The sequence below is a fragment of the Pantherophis guttatus genome, chromosome 1, assembly GCF_059756535.1.
Source record: "Pantherophis guttatus breed Tessera chromosome 1, ASM5975653v1, whole genome shotgun sequence".
Classification (NCBI taxonomy): domain Eukaryota; kingdom Metazoa; phylum Chordata; class Lepidosauria; order Squamata; family Colubridae; genus Pantherophis; species Pantherophis guttatus.
The window spans coordinates 203,768,740-203,784,641 of record NC_142063.1 but is presented as its reverse complement, the minus strand read 5'-3'; the positions used below and the strand labels follow the sequence as shown (position 1 = coordinate 203,784,641).

General features: G+C 41.2%; 1 protein-coding gene across 1 annotated transcript in view; it reads left to right on the top strand.

Moving 5' to 3' along the window:
- The first annotated feature begins 317 nt into the window (after positions 1–317).
- The window catches only part of LOC117674300 (phosphatidylinositol 3,4,5-trisphosphate 3-phosphatase TPTE2-like), a 50,966-nt gene continuing 35,381 nt past the window's right edge, over positions 318–15,902 (top strand). The window contains exons 1-5 of the mRNA XM_034432237.3: positions 318–489; positions 2,711–2,783; positions 6,541–6,621; positions 8,730–8,777; positions 9,454–9,615. Of these exons, the coding sequence (XP_034288128.1) occupies positions 2,746–2,783; positions 6,541–6,621; positions 8,730–8,777; positions 9,454–9,615 (329 nt within the window). The 5' untranslated portion in view covers positions 318–489; positions 2,711–2,745. The remainder of the gene's footprint in view (positions 490–2,710; positions 2,784–6,540; positions 6,622–8,729; positions 8,778–9,453; positions 9,616–15,902) is intronic.

Genomic DNA, 15,902 nt, shown 5'->3' with positions numbered 1-15,902 from the left:
TGTGTGTTTTTTCAAAACAAGACCACGGTTAATAAAGTCCAAAGTTATGAAAAATCAAGACTACAGTGCAGCGTTCCTGAGGCAGCCGAACGCCTCGAGAAAGGAAAAAAGGCAAATCCACCCGCTTTGCGCCCTTCTGCCCCGCAAAGCGCGCGCAAACACCACGCGCCTCGCGAGAAGGAAGGTCGCCGCGATAATGGGCACCCTCCGGGGAGGGCCACGCGCGGCCTTGGCAACGGCGTTCCACAAGAGAACTTTGCGGGGAGCCGCCATCGCCTCAGTCCGCCGCTTTTCCCGCCAGTGATGGCAATAAGCAGGCGCGAGTCCCCGTCGGGTGGAGTCGCAGCCGAGCCAGCATGAGGAGGCGCCCCCAAAGGGGCGGCTTTTCTCAGCCATTCTGGTTGCCGCTGGTCGTAGCCCGAAACTACCAGGCAGGGGCTCCGCGGTATTAAACCCGGAGAGCCTTGGAGGGGGGGTGGGTCACCGCAGGTGAGCGTGAAGCCGGCCGGGAACTTGATTTGTGCCGTCCAGATTCTCCCCTACACTTAAGTAGAAGATGAGGTGGTCGAGCACAGGGGCAGCCCTTCATGGCCCGGTAGCCAATTCGCTTGGAAACCGGGCACCTTGCCGTCTGTGGAAACTGAAAAGAGCGCTTCCTTTGTGCCCTTTCCTCCCTGTAAGCCCCGATCCGACGAGTGAGCCCCCCCCCAACCTTAGTCTCGCTTGGGAAGGAGAAGAAAAAAAAACTGAAAGTGGAAAATCCGGAGTCTTCCTCCCTCTTTCCTGCTGTGATCGGATTGCATCTGTTAAACTAATTTCTATTTATTTAATTAATTTCTACGGCTGCCCATCTCAACCCAGAGTCTGGGCAGCTTACAATTCCAAAACAATAAAACGTTTTAAACTGATGAAAACAGCACACAGAGAAAGAGAAGGAGGAAGGGAAGGAGGGGGGGAGAGAGGGAGGGTAGCTGAGGTAATTATCCAATTTTAGCAATAAAAGCCAAGAGATCGGGCCCTTAATACATTAAGAGCCCCAGAAGCAGGCACAAACTTTTAGAAAGCCACATTTTTGGAGCCTTATGGAAGGCCAAAGGGGTTTTGGTTCTCCAAACTAGCTCCACATAGATTATATCTCAGTGTTCCCTTTGGATTTCACACCAGGGGTGAAATCCAGCAGGTTGTGACAGGTTCTGGAGAACCAGTAGCAGAATTTTTTTTGAGCAGTTCAGCGAACCGATAGAAATTTTGAGTAGTTTGGAGAAGGGGCAAACACCACCTCTGGCTGGCCCCAGAGTGTGGTGGGAATGGATATTTTGCAATATCCTTCCCCCAGTAGTGGGGGTAGGAATGGAGATTTTGCAGTATCCTGCCATGCCCACCAAACCACACCCACAGAACTGGTGGTAAAAAAAAAATGGATTTCACCACTGGTTGTAACAAAGAGACCTGCTTCACAGGGTGATTGCAGGGAAATAGGAAGAAGGAGCATTATATATGTTCGCCTTCTTGAGTTGTTTCTAAAAATAGTAAATAAATAATAATATAAATTAATAATAATAATACATAGCTCATCAATTCTGACTGGCTCATGAATGATTGCAGCTGGCACATTAGCTGTAGATGTGCAATCTACTTGCCACAGCTCCTTTGTTGTTCTAAAATATTCAACAGAAAAGCTGATACCTTGAGAATGTTAAGAAAGTCCTCCCTTTCATTTTGCAGGAAATATTTTAAAAACTTGATCAGGTGAATTACTCATTCCGGTCTCAAGTAATGATGTAACCAACTTCACATCTGAAAATAGGTTGAAGCCAGCTTTCTCTAACATTGGTATTCTTCAGAAGTGCACCTGTCATGATTTCCATTTAGCAGCGATCTTGGGCCTTGATTGAAGGGATTCGTAATTTGATGTATAGTAAACTGAAGTTGGGCAAGGCTGGCCAAAGTGAATAAGCCTACCAGATAATGTTTTATTGTGCAGCCATCCACCTCCATTTTCGGTACTGTGTTTGGTACTTTTAATTATAATCTTCCTGTATTTTCTATTTTTTCTTTCTGAAAAACAAAGAGAAATGGAATATGTGTTTACAGTCGTCTTTGACTTACAACCAATTGCATAGCAACTATTCAAAGTTATGAAGAAGTCCCTGTGGATACTTACGACTTCGTTCTAAAGTTCTAAAAGCCACCCCCACAATCACATGACCACATTTATGGCATTTATTTCTGGTTTTCAGCAAAAACTGCCGCAAAAGTCATAAAATCGGGTTGGTCAAGTGGGTGACCTGATTTATGACCATCACAATTTACGACCATGATGGACAGGCTCCATTGTAGTCATAAATTTATTTATTTTTTATTTATTTTCTTCAGTATACTGAGAACTTTTAATCTGGAACCACTGTAGTGAAGCCTTCCAGATCTGCATGTGGCTTTGATGTGCCAACCAATTTATAGACAATGTGCAGTTGATTTTGGTGGATTAATTTAAATAGCCTGTATGTATACGTTAATTGAAAGAAGCTGTACTTTACGGGGTAGCATGGAGAGCACTTGCCTATAAAATAACCAAGAGTCAAACACCGCTAAACGGTAAAAAATAACAACAATACATTAATAATTTATTTTATATTTATTAAGCAACTTTTATGTATAAAATGCCACTTTTGTTATTCTCAACAGTTTCTGTGTTTTTTTCTCTTCATAGGCTGCTGTGTTACACAACATAAGAAATAAAATACAATGTCAACTGTAAAACCTAAATTAGAAGGCTCTGTTCGGTGAGTTATTTTAATTAGAATATAAATGTAACCATAATTCCATGGCAGCCCCCAATGCTCTGAATGCAAAGAACTTCAGATTCGGTTGCTAGTGCCTCAAGTTAATACTAGATATGTAATAACATATGTACCCAAACATATGAAAATACAGTTTGAGTTCAAGTTATACTTTTGTGAAAGTATGAATTAATTTAATTAATGTGTGTTTGGTTTGTGAGATTTATAAATCCTTGAAATGCTTTGTCATTCCTACCATCTTTATAATTGTTCCATTATATTTTAAAACTTTACAGTTGTTCTAATAAATAAAAATTTACATCTATTGTAGAAAGTTCTTCTTTCTTCTATCAGATTTACCTTAAGTACAGGTGTCACTCCTTATTTCAGAAATATTAACAGAATTACTAACTTGTCCTCGTTTTGTTTTCAGGGGGAGGGGCAAAGATGGACAAATTATAAATAGCATTTTAAGAATACAGTTGTTAAAATGAACTACGTATTATATTCTAAGCATGCTTGTGCCTGTTCTTTCTTTTTCTGGAGACAAGAAGCATAACTTGCTTTCGTCTCTAGCAAATAAAAGTACAAACAATAGAAATGTAAGATAGATAATTTGGATTTTCAAGTAACAATACTAATGTGAGAAAGTTAAACCCTGCTAACTTAAGTATCACTACAAAAGTTATTCCAAATAAACTTTTAAAAAGAACATTGAAAAATCTTACTTTCTAATATAATTGATTTTTATGTTTTCTAGATTAATCTCATTTTTACTGTTTGTTAACTTCCAGACAACTTTGGTTATTGGTTAGATTATAAGTACTCTGTTATCAATTAGATAAAATGAGATAAAAGGAAATATGGGTTTTGGATGCTTGCTAGCATACTTTTCAGGATGCCGTTGCTGAATATTTGTGTACATACAAAAAACGGTGGTCTTGGTGACTGGGGAAGTTGTGAACATCCTAGAAGGGTCCAAATTATCTAAAACTGCACAATTAGTTCAAAGCTCTTTTTGTGTGGCAGCACCTACCTGCCCTTGAGGGAATATCTCCAGGAATACCAGCAGTACAGCTTGGGAGAGTGGGGCAGGGCGGGTTCAAGTAATCCCAGCAGTGTTGGAAGAGAGTGATCTTCCTCCATTTTTCAAAATATCAGACATACCTCAAAGGAGTTAAGCTTGCAGCCTGATACTGCTTTTGTCAGAAGATCATTAGGTCTGCAGGCAGCACTGAATGCCTAGGCTATAGGCTAGATTGAAAAATAAAAGACAAAAATTCAAAAAAAGTAAATGGCAAAGCACTCCTGTTTATTGGTAAGAAAACTACACAGAATGTCCATGAAAGCAGTTCAGGTCAAGCTCAAACTGGGAGAAGATTTTACATTTTAGTTAGTTTCATTCAAAAACTGGAAATGGAAATATTTTTAAGATGCACTTTATGTTGGGTTTCACACATGATAGTAAGTTATGGTTTGTTTTATTATGCTTTGTGGAAAAATCCATAATGTCCTTTTCTGCATATAATACTATTTATAAACTACAGTACAATGGCTACATTTCTATATCATGCTAACTCATAATCAAATCAAATGATTGTATATCGGATCCTATCGTGTGTTAACCTGAATAAAAAAATGCAGTTGTGTGAATTAATACCTTTATTATCCAATCATGTGTACTTCCCCTCACATTATTATTTCAATAGTTTGAACTGGGCAGTAATATTATAGGCAAACTTTCATATTTTACAGTAGATAAGATTTCATTTGAATGCCAACTTGAATCACATCTTGTGATGTACAGGGCATTTTGTATTTTGTCTGAATGTGGAAAAAGCTTGTACAGACAAGTGTGGTGTAGTATAACCCATGACATTTATTAGTCTGCACATTTTCCCACTTGAAACTGTCTCAGTTTTATGTACTGGAGGTGATGACTTTCAGTGGAGTAAACAGAAAAATCAATGCTACTACTGATTAGATATGTGAAGAGGATGCATTCATAAAACACTTTTTCAAGATAATGCCTTTGGCTGTTCCTTTCCATCCTTGACTAATTTTGATTCCTGCAGTTTTTGAAGAAAGAGGAAAGTACATATTTGGAAAGTGAACTATAGTGTGTAAAAATATATTAGACAGAATGCCTTTTCATTCAGTGTTAAAGCAGCATCTTTCAATTTAGCATCTTCCAGATATAATAACGGTAAAATCATTCTCGAGTCAAACTCAGTTCCTGGTGATTACATGGACACATACACATGGAACACCAATATGAAAGTTGTTTGCCTCTGCCTTCTGGGATATTTTCTACTTCCCAATTTAGTCTAGAATCCTAGAATGTGACATCTGGAGGGCAGTGATTGGAATGGGGAAAATGATGTTGTATGTTGCCTTTGAAGAGAAAATATTAATTATGGCAGCTTGATTGATTACAGGTAATCCCCAGGTTACAAGCATTCCCTTAGCGAACATTTGAAGTTATGTGATAAGTGCCCCTTAGCGTTTACAAACAAGTCCCAAAATTAGGAATATTGCAGCACTATGACAGTTGTTCTCTGTTATGAACTACCACAGAGGCTCTGCAACATTCAGCCCACCGATCCCCCCACCACCAAGTCTTCACAGAAACTTCACCTGTGGAGACTCACCTTGCAAAGATCTCTCTGTTGTAGTTTCTTTGCTTGCATTCACAGAGAACAGAGGCCTAACGAAGCAAGATCATGCGAGATCTTTAGTGTGAGATCTCACATTATTTTGTTCTTGTAGGCTTCAGCAGCCTTTTCAAAAAGCCTTTGTTGGCACCAGTGGATCTTGAGAGGAGTGGGTACATCCCTCCGAAGCCCTATTTCTATTGGCATTTGCAAAGGGCTGCTGAAGCCTACAGGGACGCAATCCTCAAGCGCTTTGCCGACAAGAAAGCAGCCCCATAAGGCCACATGCGGCCTTCTGCAGCTGTTTTCTTGACGAGGCCTCCAGCGGAAAGCCGCATGCTGCTTTCTCTTTGCCGGAGGCCTCAAGCTGATCTCCGGCAAAAAAGCAGCCACGAAAGGCCGCAGGCAGCCTTACGGGACTGCTTTCTCACCACGGAAGCCTTGTCAAACTGATGTCCAGTGAGAAAGCAGCTGCGGAAGGCCCCATGCAGCCTTATGGGGCTGCTTTCTTGCTGCCAGAGGCCTTGTCAAGCCCTTTGCTGACGAGAAAGAAGGGAGCAGGCACAGAAACAGGCTGGGGAGGAGACACATCTTCATAAGGTAAGTCATGCAGTGCGGCAGGATGGGGAGAAAACAATTGTGGGGACCCCAGGGGAGGGAGAATTAGGTATCTGGGTCGGGGGAGGCCTTGGGTGGTCTGAAGTAGGTGGCCTGTTCCCTCACTAATTCCCTCTTGGCCTTCCCCACCCCAAGGTACCTCATGTGCACTTAACGAGCCACGCAATTGCCCATACATTAAATTAGTGAATGTGTGGGCGAAAGCAGGGAGTGATCTTTCCCACAAATTCTTGAGTTACGGAGGAAATGGGCAGGATCCATTAGATTCATAAATCGAGGACTACCTGTAATTCTGTGGCAGAAATCAAGTGACCAAGGGGATTACTGAAGATGCAGGCGCATGTACTAAGTAAGTTGAACTTCCTGAATAGGAAGTTTAAATTTGACAAATTTAAACAACACAAGTCATTTGTCTTTGGTATAAATGGATATGATTATGTTACCATTGAAGAAATGTTATAATAGCAGCTTGATTAATTCTATGGCAGAACTGAGGTAACCAAGGAGTCTGAAGTTCCTCTTGATGATGGTGTTGAGGAAGAAGATACTGATTCAGACTCATGGTCGAGGTAAGAGGATAAATTTAAATAAAACACAATATAATATTATAAATAACATAACATTTCTCTGTTATTCAGTTGACTTAGTTGAGAAAATCAAATTAGGATTTTTTTTTAATGTTTATATTTAGCAAGCATTTGGACTACTGCAATGCACTTTATATGGGGCTATCCTTGAAGAGCGTTTGGAAACTTCAACTGTTGCAGAGTGCAGCGGTGTGGGCAGTTCTTTAGGCCCTTAGGATAAGACATGTTAATCACTACTCTGTGAGCTGCATTAGCTGCCAGTTTGCTTCCAGGTGCAATTCAAGATGTTAGTAATTTCATTTAAAGACCTGCATGGCATGGGTCCAGGTTATTTGAGAAACTGCCTCATCCTTTTGGGACTGGCCCACCCCACCCATGCTGGAAGAAAGAACATGCTAAGGGGCCCACAATGAAGCAATTCTGGCTGGTGTGATCCAGGAGGTCTTTTCTACCATACCTTTTGGAACATCTTGACCTCTGACATGAGATCAGCTTCCACCCTTCTGACCTATAAGGGCCTGAAGACCTGGCTCTGCCAGATGGCTTGGGGTCCCAATGGCGGAGCATCACACTGGAAGTGGTTGATGAATTAAGAGTGCTCCCTCCTGCATATCCTGCTGCCTCCCTTCCCATCTTTTAACTATAATTTTACTATTGTAATTTCCATTTTTATTTTTTAGAAATATTTTTTATGAATTTTAATGCTATAAGACACCCACGGTCACTTCAAAATGAGATGGCAAATAAATCTAATCAATCAATCAATCAACCCAAATAGTGGACCACAGAAAACTTCACAGAATTATGTATGCATTTATTTATGAGATGTATAGGCCACCCCATATTATATATAGTAAATTCCTTGTCAATATATACTGAAATGGCAATAAAGTCACACAAGATTGTGAAAGTATGTATAAAGGAAAAATGTGGCCAGTGAGGGGAGTAAGATCCAGTACAGATCAGAAGAGATTAAACATTTGATCAGGCATGGAATGCTGGTTTCATTCGTTGAGGAAGACTAGTGTTTGAAAATATACCTTATTTGTTCCTGGCCCTTTTCGGTTTATAATTTCATTTAAATTTAAAGTGCATTTAGTTTTTAAAATATGCCATTCTGTTAGTTCCTGTCAAATGGTGGTTCTGGAAAATAAAAAGCACTTCCTAAATTGGCAATGTAGTTATGAGACTCTCTCATAAATAATAATATAGTTATTTATAAATAACTATAAATAGTAAAATAACATTGAAAAATTAATTACACAATTAACAAACATTAGAACCATAGGGGAAAAAACAAAAAATTCTTACAGACATAAAATATAACAAACTTCAGACTCTAGTTCTTGGTTGCTTTTTAATAGAAGGGTATGCAAGGGACATTATTTTCTTATTTTTTTGGATAAAAAAGCAGGCTTTTCTGTTTTGCAGGCATAGTTGATCTGTGCAGCTGAATCCAGGGTGTAAGCACTCAATTGGTTTTCTTATTTATTTCGTTTATTAGATTTTTTATCCCACCTTTATTACTTTATAAACAACTCAAGGTGATGAACATACATAATACTCCTTCCCCCTATTTTCTCCATAACAGTAATCCTGCTGACTTTCATGGCTAAGGCAGGACTAGAATTTTCATTCTCCTGGTTTCTAGCCTGATGTTTTGACTACTAGGCCAAACCGGCTTTCTTTCTTGATGGAATCCTGTTTGTTCTTTTTTGATAGAATTCTATTAATGAATAAAATTTATATATGTCAATTTAGTTATCTTTTAAAGTTTGGATTCAAAAACCCTTGAGACAAATAGAAACAATTGCTACTTTGAGGAATTATAAGGAAAACAAAAAGGATTGCTAGGAAGATTTAACTAGTACCTAGTTGGTCTAGAAATGTGAGTGTTATTGGGAGTATAATTCTAGACTGTCTTATAAGTACAATAAAAGTTTCTGTATTATTGATACCACTACAGTACTTAAACTTGATCAGAGAGTACAAATATAATTTTATTTTGTAAGGCTTGATTTGTTCCTTGAAATCTTAGTCAAAATCTTTAACAATTTTTCTTTTACTCCCTTTCTACACCAACTATTCAGCAAGATGAAAAAAAAGATATCTCCATGTGTGATGTCTTTTGGATTCAGGTAAATATTACGTTTACATGAAATGTAATTAAGTACAGGGAAAGAATTATACAATGATTTTTTCCCTTTCAATTACCACAGTTTTACTGTATCAGAATGTATTGCTCAGTTTATACATTTTTATAAAACATGGTTTTTTTCAGTGTCATTTTGCTGGAATCATTCAACTATTAAGCCATAATTTATAGTTTACAATCCATAGAGTCTGACTACATATGACACATAATATCAAACTATATTATGGTTTAGCACAATGTAGGAAGTCTACAATGCACATGCCTCCTGCATATATAACTTTGGGGACATTGTCTACATTTGCATTAATAACATAATTGACTGGGGTTTTTTCCATGTCTTTTCAGCTGTTTTATTGTACACATGGGCAGGTTGTACATCACACTTGTGGCTCTCCAACACCTTATCATTCCACTACTGAATTGATAGGGTTTGATAAGACCGTTTCTTTCCAAAATAAGCATCCCCAGAATTTATTTCTCTACAGCTCTCATTACCAAAAACTGTAGTTAATGATAACTAGAGATTACAGAAAATGTGGTTCAAAACCAATTGGATTTTAACATCTTATGTAACAGAAAAACAACAAGTATAGAATTATGACTTTCATTCTTTTTGTTTTGAAATATGCCTATATTTCTCATCTCCTTTGCACTTGCAGATTTTTTGGTGTGGTGCTTATTTTTGTGGATGTTTCACTTGTGATTCTTTCTCTGTTGATTGATGAAGAACGTGCTACTGTTGAATCCATGATTGCAAACCTCTCTTTGAGCATAGCAATATTTTTCTTCATAGATGTACTCCTGCGAGTGTTTATTGAAGGGTAAGAGCATCTGTGCACATAGAAATTTGCTGATTATTACAGGCACCCTGATGGAATGAAATGTGGGAATTTAGAACTAGCCCTAGGAATTGAAGGGAGATCTATATATTCTTATAATAATAACAGTAACAGTGTTGGAAGGGACCTTGGAGGTCATCTAGTCCAACCCCCTGCTCACGCAGGAGACCTATACTAGGGATTCGAACTGCCGACCTTTCTGATCAACAAGCTCAGCGTCTTAGCCACTGAGCCACCTAGCCAGGTTTCTTATTGTACTGGGAATAAAATGTTTTAAAGATTTTCTTTTTAAAGGTTTAAAGTTTTTGGGGAATCTGTAAAAAAATAGTTTGGAATACTCCTGTACATATTTCTAGAGATTGTATTACGGTAATTATTCAAGACACTGAAATGCTTTCAGGTAGATTGCATCCAAAGATATTTTCTGAGCTTTTCTTTTTTAATTTATGTTTCTGGTAGAAAGAAAAGATGGAAAACTTGATCAGGAAAAGACAGGAGGCTTCTAAGTGGAATTTTATATCATCTTTACTGCCTGTAAAATGTCATGAATTAGTAGGCAGCATTGTTGCATCTCAGAGGAATAATCTAGAAGCAAACTTAGTTCTACCTTTCCTTCCAATTTCTCCCCCAACAGCCTATATTTTATTATCACTGAACGTGATCAATGTTAAGCTGTTTCTTTTAAATGGATTGTGTGTCTAGCTTTTTTAAATGACTTTTTTTGTATTTTAAAAAAATATTGCACTTCCCCCCAAATGTACTGATAATAATAAAAGAATGGATTACATACAGATTCTGAGGTGATAATGTATACAATATGGGTTTTACAGCAGACTGTTGCAATGTGGAATGCTGTGGCAGGATATTTTTGAACCATGAATAATCAAATTGCCCCAGATTTGATAAAGACTCAAAGCGTTAGAAATCTGGACAGTTGATTTTGGTTTCTGAATCTCCCTTCAACAGCTCGGGGTGACTTAGTTTACGAAACAAGGAAAACTTACACACCAAAAAAAGTAAATTATAAGGCCTTTAACTATTTCATATCACTAAACTATCTTTTAACTATTTTCCATGAGCTCTTTATCTACACTGTATTCTGTATCTTCCTATATTTCTACTATATATCTCTAATCACGACAACTGCCTCAGTACCTGGATGAATCGAATTATCTAGATCCGTTCCAGTCGGGCTTCAGGCCCGGGTACAGCACAGAGACAGCATTGGTCGCATTGGTTGATGATCTCTGGAGGGCTCGGGACAGGGGTTGCTCCTCTGTCCTGGTCCTACTAGACCTCTCAGCGGCTTTTGATACCATCGATCATGATATCATGCTGCACCGGTTGGAAGGGTTAGGGGTGGGGGGCACTGTTCTACAGTGGTTCTCCTCCTTTCTCTCTGACCGGTCGCAGTCTGTGTTGACAGGGGGGCAGAGGTCGACCCCGAGGCCCCTTATATGTGGGGTGCCACAAGGATCGGTCCTCTCGCCCCTTCTATTCAACATTTATGTGAAGCCGCTGGGTGAGATCATCCGTGGTTTTGGGGTGAAGTACCATCAGTATGCTGATGACACCCAGCTGTACATCTCCACCCCAGACCACCCCAATGATGCCCTCGAGGTGATGTCCCGGTGCCTGGAGGCCGTACGGATCTGGATGGGGAGGAACAAACTCAGACTCAACCCATCCAAGACCGAGTGGCTGTGGTTTCCGTCGTCCCGATATAATCAGCTGGCGCCATCTTTGACTATTGGGGGCGAGTCGTTGGCCCCCACAGATGGGGTTCGCAACTTGGGCATCCTCCTGGACTCACGGCTGTCTTTAGAAGAGCATATGACGGCCGTGGCCAGGAGGACTTTTTATCAGGTTCGCTTGATTCGCCAGTTGCGTCCCTTTCTGGATCGGGACTCGTTACGCACGGTCACTCACGCCCTTGTCACCTCACGCCTGGATTACTGTAATGCTCTCTACATGGGGCTCCCCTTGAGAAGCACCCGGAGGCTCCAACTGGTCCAGAATGCGGCTGCGCGGGTGGTGATGGGAGCAATGTGGCGCTCTCATATAACCCCCCTCCTGCGCGAGCTGCACTGGCTCCCGGTGGTCTTCCGGGTGCGCTTCAAGGTTTTGGTTACTATCTTTAGAGCGCTCCATGGCTCAGGACCAGGGTACTTACGAGACCACCTCCTGCCACCAATAGCCTCTCACCGACCAGTTCGCTCCCATAGAGAGGGACTCCTCAGGGTGCCGTCGGCCAAACAATGTCGACTGACGGCCCCCAGGGGGAGAGCCTTTTCTGTGGGGGCACCTACCATCTGGAACGGGCTTCCCCCGGAGTTATGAAACATCCAAGACTTACGCATTTTCCGCCGTGCCCTGAAAACGTTTCTATTCCAACAAGCTGGTCTGGCCTAACTCTCCCTTTTTAAATTGGCTTTTTACATTGGCTTTTAAATCGGGTTTTAGACCTCTTTTAGATAAATTTGGATGTTTTAATCTTTGAGCCAAATTACTTAATCTGTTTTTTAAATAGTTTTTAACTTCTATATGTATTTGTATTTATTATGGCTGTTCACCGCCCTGAGTCCTTCGGGAGTAGGGCGGTATACAAATATGAAAAATAAAATAATAAAAATAAAATAAATAATATTTTTATTGCTAACTGTTATGTCCTTATAAGGACATCCGTCGGGGATTGGCTAATCCACCGGCGGGAAAAATGAACTGCTGTCACTGGGCGGCTCAGCCTGCCGGAGCGCTATAAAAGAGAGCTCTGGCAGCACAGCCGCCAGTCTATTCCTGAGCTGAAATAAAGTGCTGAATGGACCATCGCTGGTCGTGTCTTCTTTACCTGCGCCTGATCTAACACTGGCGACGAAGGACACAAAGAACCACAGCGAAGAACCTCATGGCACATCGCCAGCCGACCAACAGAGCTAGTCACTGAGTTGAAGTCATAGGATCCAAAGCCACCAGAATCATGGCAACTCCTCAAGCCCGGCTAGTCTCACTAGCCGCATTCAACCCTGGAAAGGAAAAATGGAGATCGTACATGATCCAATTTCGCCAGTTCCTTAGGGGCAACAACTTCCAAGACCTGAATGATGACCGAAAAAGAGCCCTGTTCCTGGCCCACTGCGGCTCCGAAGTCCTAGAAATGGCCATCGACCTTGTGGCCCTGAGGGACATCAAAGAAATGTCATGGGGCGATCTCCAAGAAGTGCTACAAGAGCACTATGCCCCAACAGTAACTCCGATCGCTAACTGTTTCACCTTCCAGCAGAGGAATCAGCTGGAAGGAGAGTCGATCAAGGACTTCGTGTCAGCCCTGTGCCAAATCACAGCCAACTGTGAATTCAACAACGTGGACAATGCCCTCAGAGACCGCATTGTTTTTGGCATGAGGGTTATGGCGCTCCAAAAGAAATTCTTTTTTTTTTTAAATTTTTATTGAAAATTATTAAAAAAATACAGAAAAAAAATATAATAATATGGATAGAATTGCAGAGAGTAATATAATACATATAGAGTTTTAAAGTATCAATTTTCGCCTGGAGAAAGTACAAACTTCCATTAAGCTAACTCATCAAAAGAAAGGAAGGTTTAACCAGAAAAAAAAAAATTCTCAATCGTCATGCAGTACTCCTGGAAGTATTTACCCACGTTCACATTAAGGTTAATATTTTCGTTCTTCTTAAGATTTCTTTTTTTGCAGCCAAGCATACCATCTGTCCCAGTTCCTATATAACCCCGATTCTTGTCTATCTCGCAAAAGTCCAGTAAGCTTGTCTGCTTCTGCACAGTCCATGATCTTTGCAATTAACGTAGCCTCCGATGGGATATTTTTAGATTTCCATTCTTGCGCGAACGAGATCCTGGCTGCAATGATGATGTGGAGAGCGAGATACCAATTAGATTTGTTTAAATTCTCTGGTTTCATGCCTAGTAAAAACGTTTCCGGGTTCAAATCTATTCTACATCCTATGATTTCTAAAATCCATTTTTGAATTCTAGCCCAATATTCTTTTGCTCGGGGACAGGTCCACCAACTATGAAAGTAAGTTCCCATAGTGGCGTTGCATTTCCAGCAAACCGGAGAGGTCCCCGGGAACATCTTCGATAATCTAGCCGGGGGCAGGTGCCATCTATATAGCATTTTGTATATATTTTCCTTATAGGAAACTGACATTGTTAATTTTAAGGTTGTCCCCCAGATTTCTTCCCATTTTTCAAGTTCAATCGAGTATCCCAAATTTCTCCCCCAGGCAATCATTGAGTCTTTGATGACCTCCTCTCCAATCCAGTCCGTTAAGAGGAATTGATAGAGTTTGGATAATACCTTCTCATCCTTCCCCAACAAGATCTTATCAAGTTCCTGTAGAGAATTATAAATTCCTCCTTTATTTTTATCCTGAGCTGTCCTAGATTGGATCTGATTGTATGACCACCAATCTAGCTCATAGCCTAATTCCCCCAGCATATTTCGAGATTTTACTTTGCCTGAAGGATCCAACAGAGCTTGGTAGATTAGTGGTTTATTTCTGTTGTAAAGAGTCGGGTGTGTCATTGCCTCTAAAGGGAAAGCCAAATCGGAGTCATCAGGTAAAATGTATTCCTTATTCGATCCCATATGGTCATCAAAACCTTTCAAATAAAGTGGTCCATAAAATATTTATGTTTTTTGGGCCTTTCCTGACTCAGATAATAGTGCCACCCCTGTTGCAAATTGTGACCTTCCAAGCTAAGGATTCTCCTCCTCCTCAAGGCAATCCAGTCTCTGATCCAAGTTAAGACAGCTGCCTGATGATAAAGCTCCCATTTAGGTAGGCCAAATCCTCCCCTGGAAGGGGATTCTTGAAGCATTTTCAATTTAATCCTTGGTTTTTTATTCTGCCATACAAATCTACGTATACACTGATCTAAAGAATGAAAAAAATTTGTATCTACTAAAACTGGGGCTGTCTGAAAGAGAAAAATCCATTTAGGCAGGATATACGTCTTAACTACTGCAATTCTACCTAATAATGATAGCTGTAAACTTTTCCATCCTTCCAACATTTCTTTAGTTTGACTAAGTAGTTTTTGGTAGTTGTCTACTTTAATGGTCGAGCATTTAGATGAAAGCCAAATTCCTAAGTATTTTAGTTTTTGACTATCTGGATCCCTAGTTCTCCCTCTAACTGCGCTTTTTGATTCTTCGTCATATTTTTAATTAGGATCTTGGTTTTATCTTTATTTAATTTAAATTCCATCAGCCGAGGTCACAGGGGAGGGGCGGGGGGGTAGCGGTTATCATTAAAGAAGGTCTGAGACCGAGGGAGGCCACTGTTCCTCAGACGGCCGGCTGTGAATCCCTTTTTGTGAAATGGGGTCATGGGGTTCAGATGGGTTTGCTGATCACGTACCTGGCTCCCTGCCACGTGGCAACAGCCCTGCCCGAGCTACTCAACGTCATCGCCGCGGTGGCGGTTGATACCCCTAAGCTTATGGTTATGGGGGATTTCAACCTGCCGTCCGTGGGTGAGACGTCAGAGATGGCTCGGGAGTTCATGGCTTCCATGACAGCTATGGACCTGACCCAGTTAATTCATGGCCCTACCCACACAGGGGGAAACACGCTGGATCTGGTTTTTGTCTCTGGACAGTGGTTGAGGGATCTTGATATAGGGGATATAGTTACTGAACCCTTGTCATGGTCAGATCACTCTCTCCTTCGTCTCGACTTTCGAACCGCTGCACCCCGCCGCAGGGAGGCGGAGCCGGTCAGATGGTTCCGCCCCAGGCGCCTGATGGAACCTGACAGATTCCAGATGGAGCTTGGGCCATTTCCTGAGGTTCTGGCACACGCCTCGACTGGAGACCTGGTGGCCGCCTGGGATAGGGCGGCTGCTGGTGCTCTGGATCGGGTCGTGCCTTTGCGGCCTCTGACCCGGCGCCGATCTCAATTGGCTCCTTGGTTTACCGAGGAGCTGAGGGAGTTGAAGCGCCGGAAAAGACGCCTAGAGAGTAGTTGGAGGGCCAGTCTTCTTGAATCTGACCGGACACTAGTAAGATCCCACATTAGGAATTACTTAGTGGCGATAAAAGCAGCGAAATGTAGTTATTTTGCTGCTCTTATTGCGTCATCAGATAATCGCCCGGCCGCCCTCTTTAGGGTGACCCGCTCCCTGCTCCACCAGGAAGCGCGGGAGGACCCCTTGGAGGGTAGAGCCGAGGATTTTGTTCAGTATCTGTATGACAAAATCACTCAGATTCGGGAAGATTTGGACTCC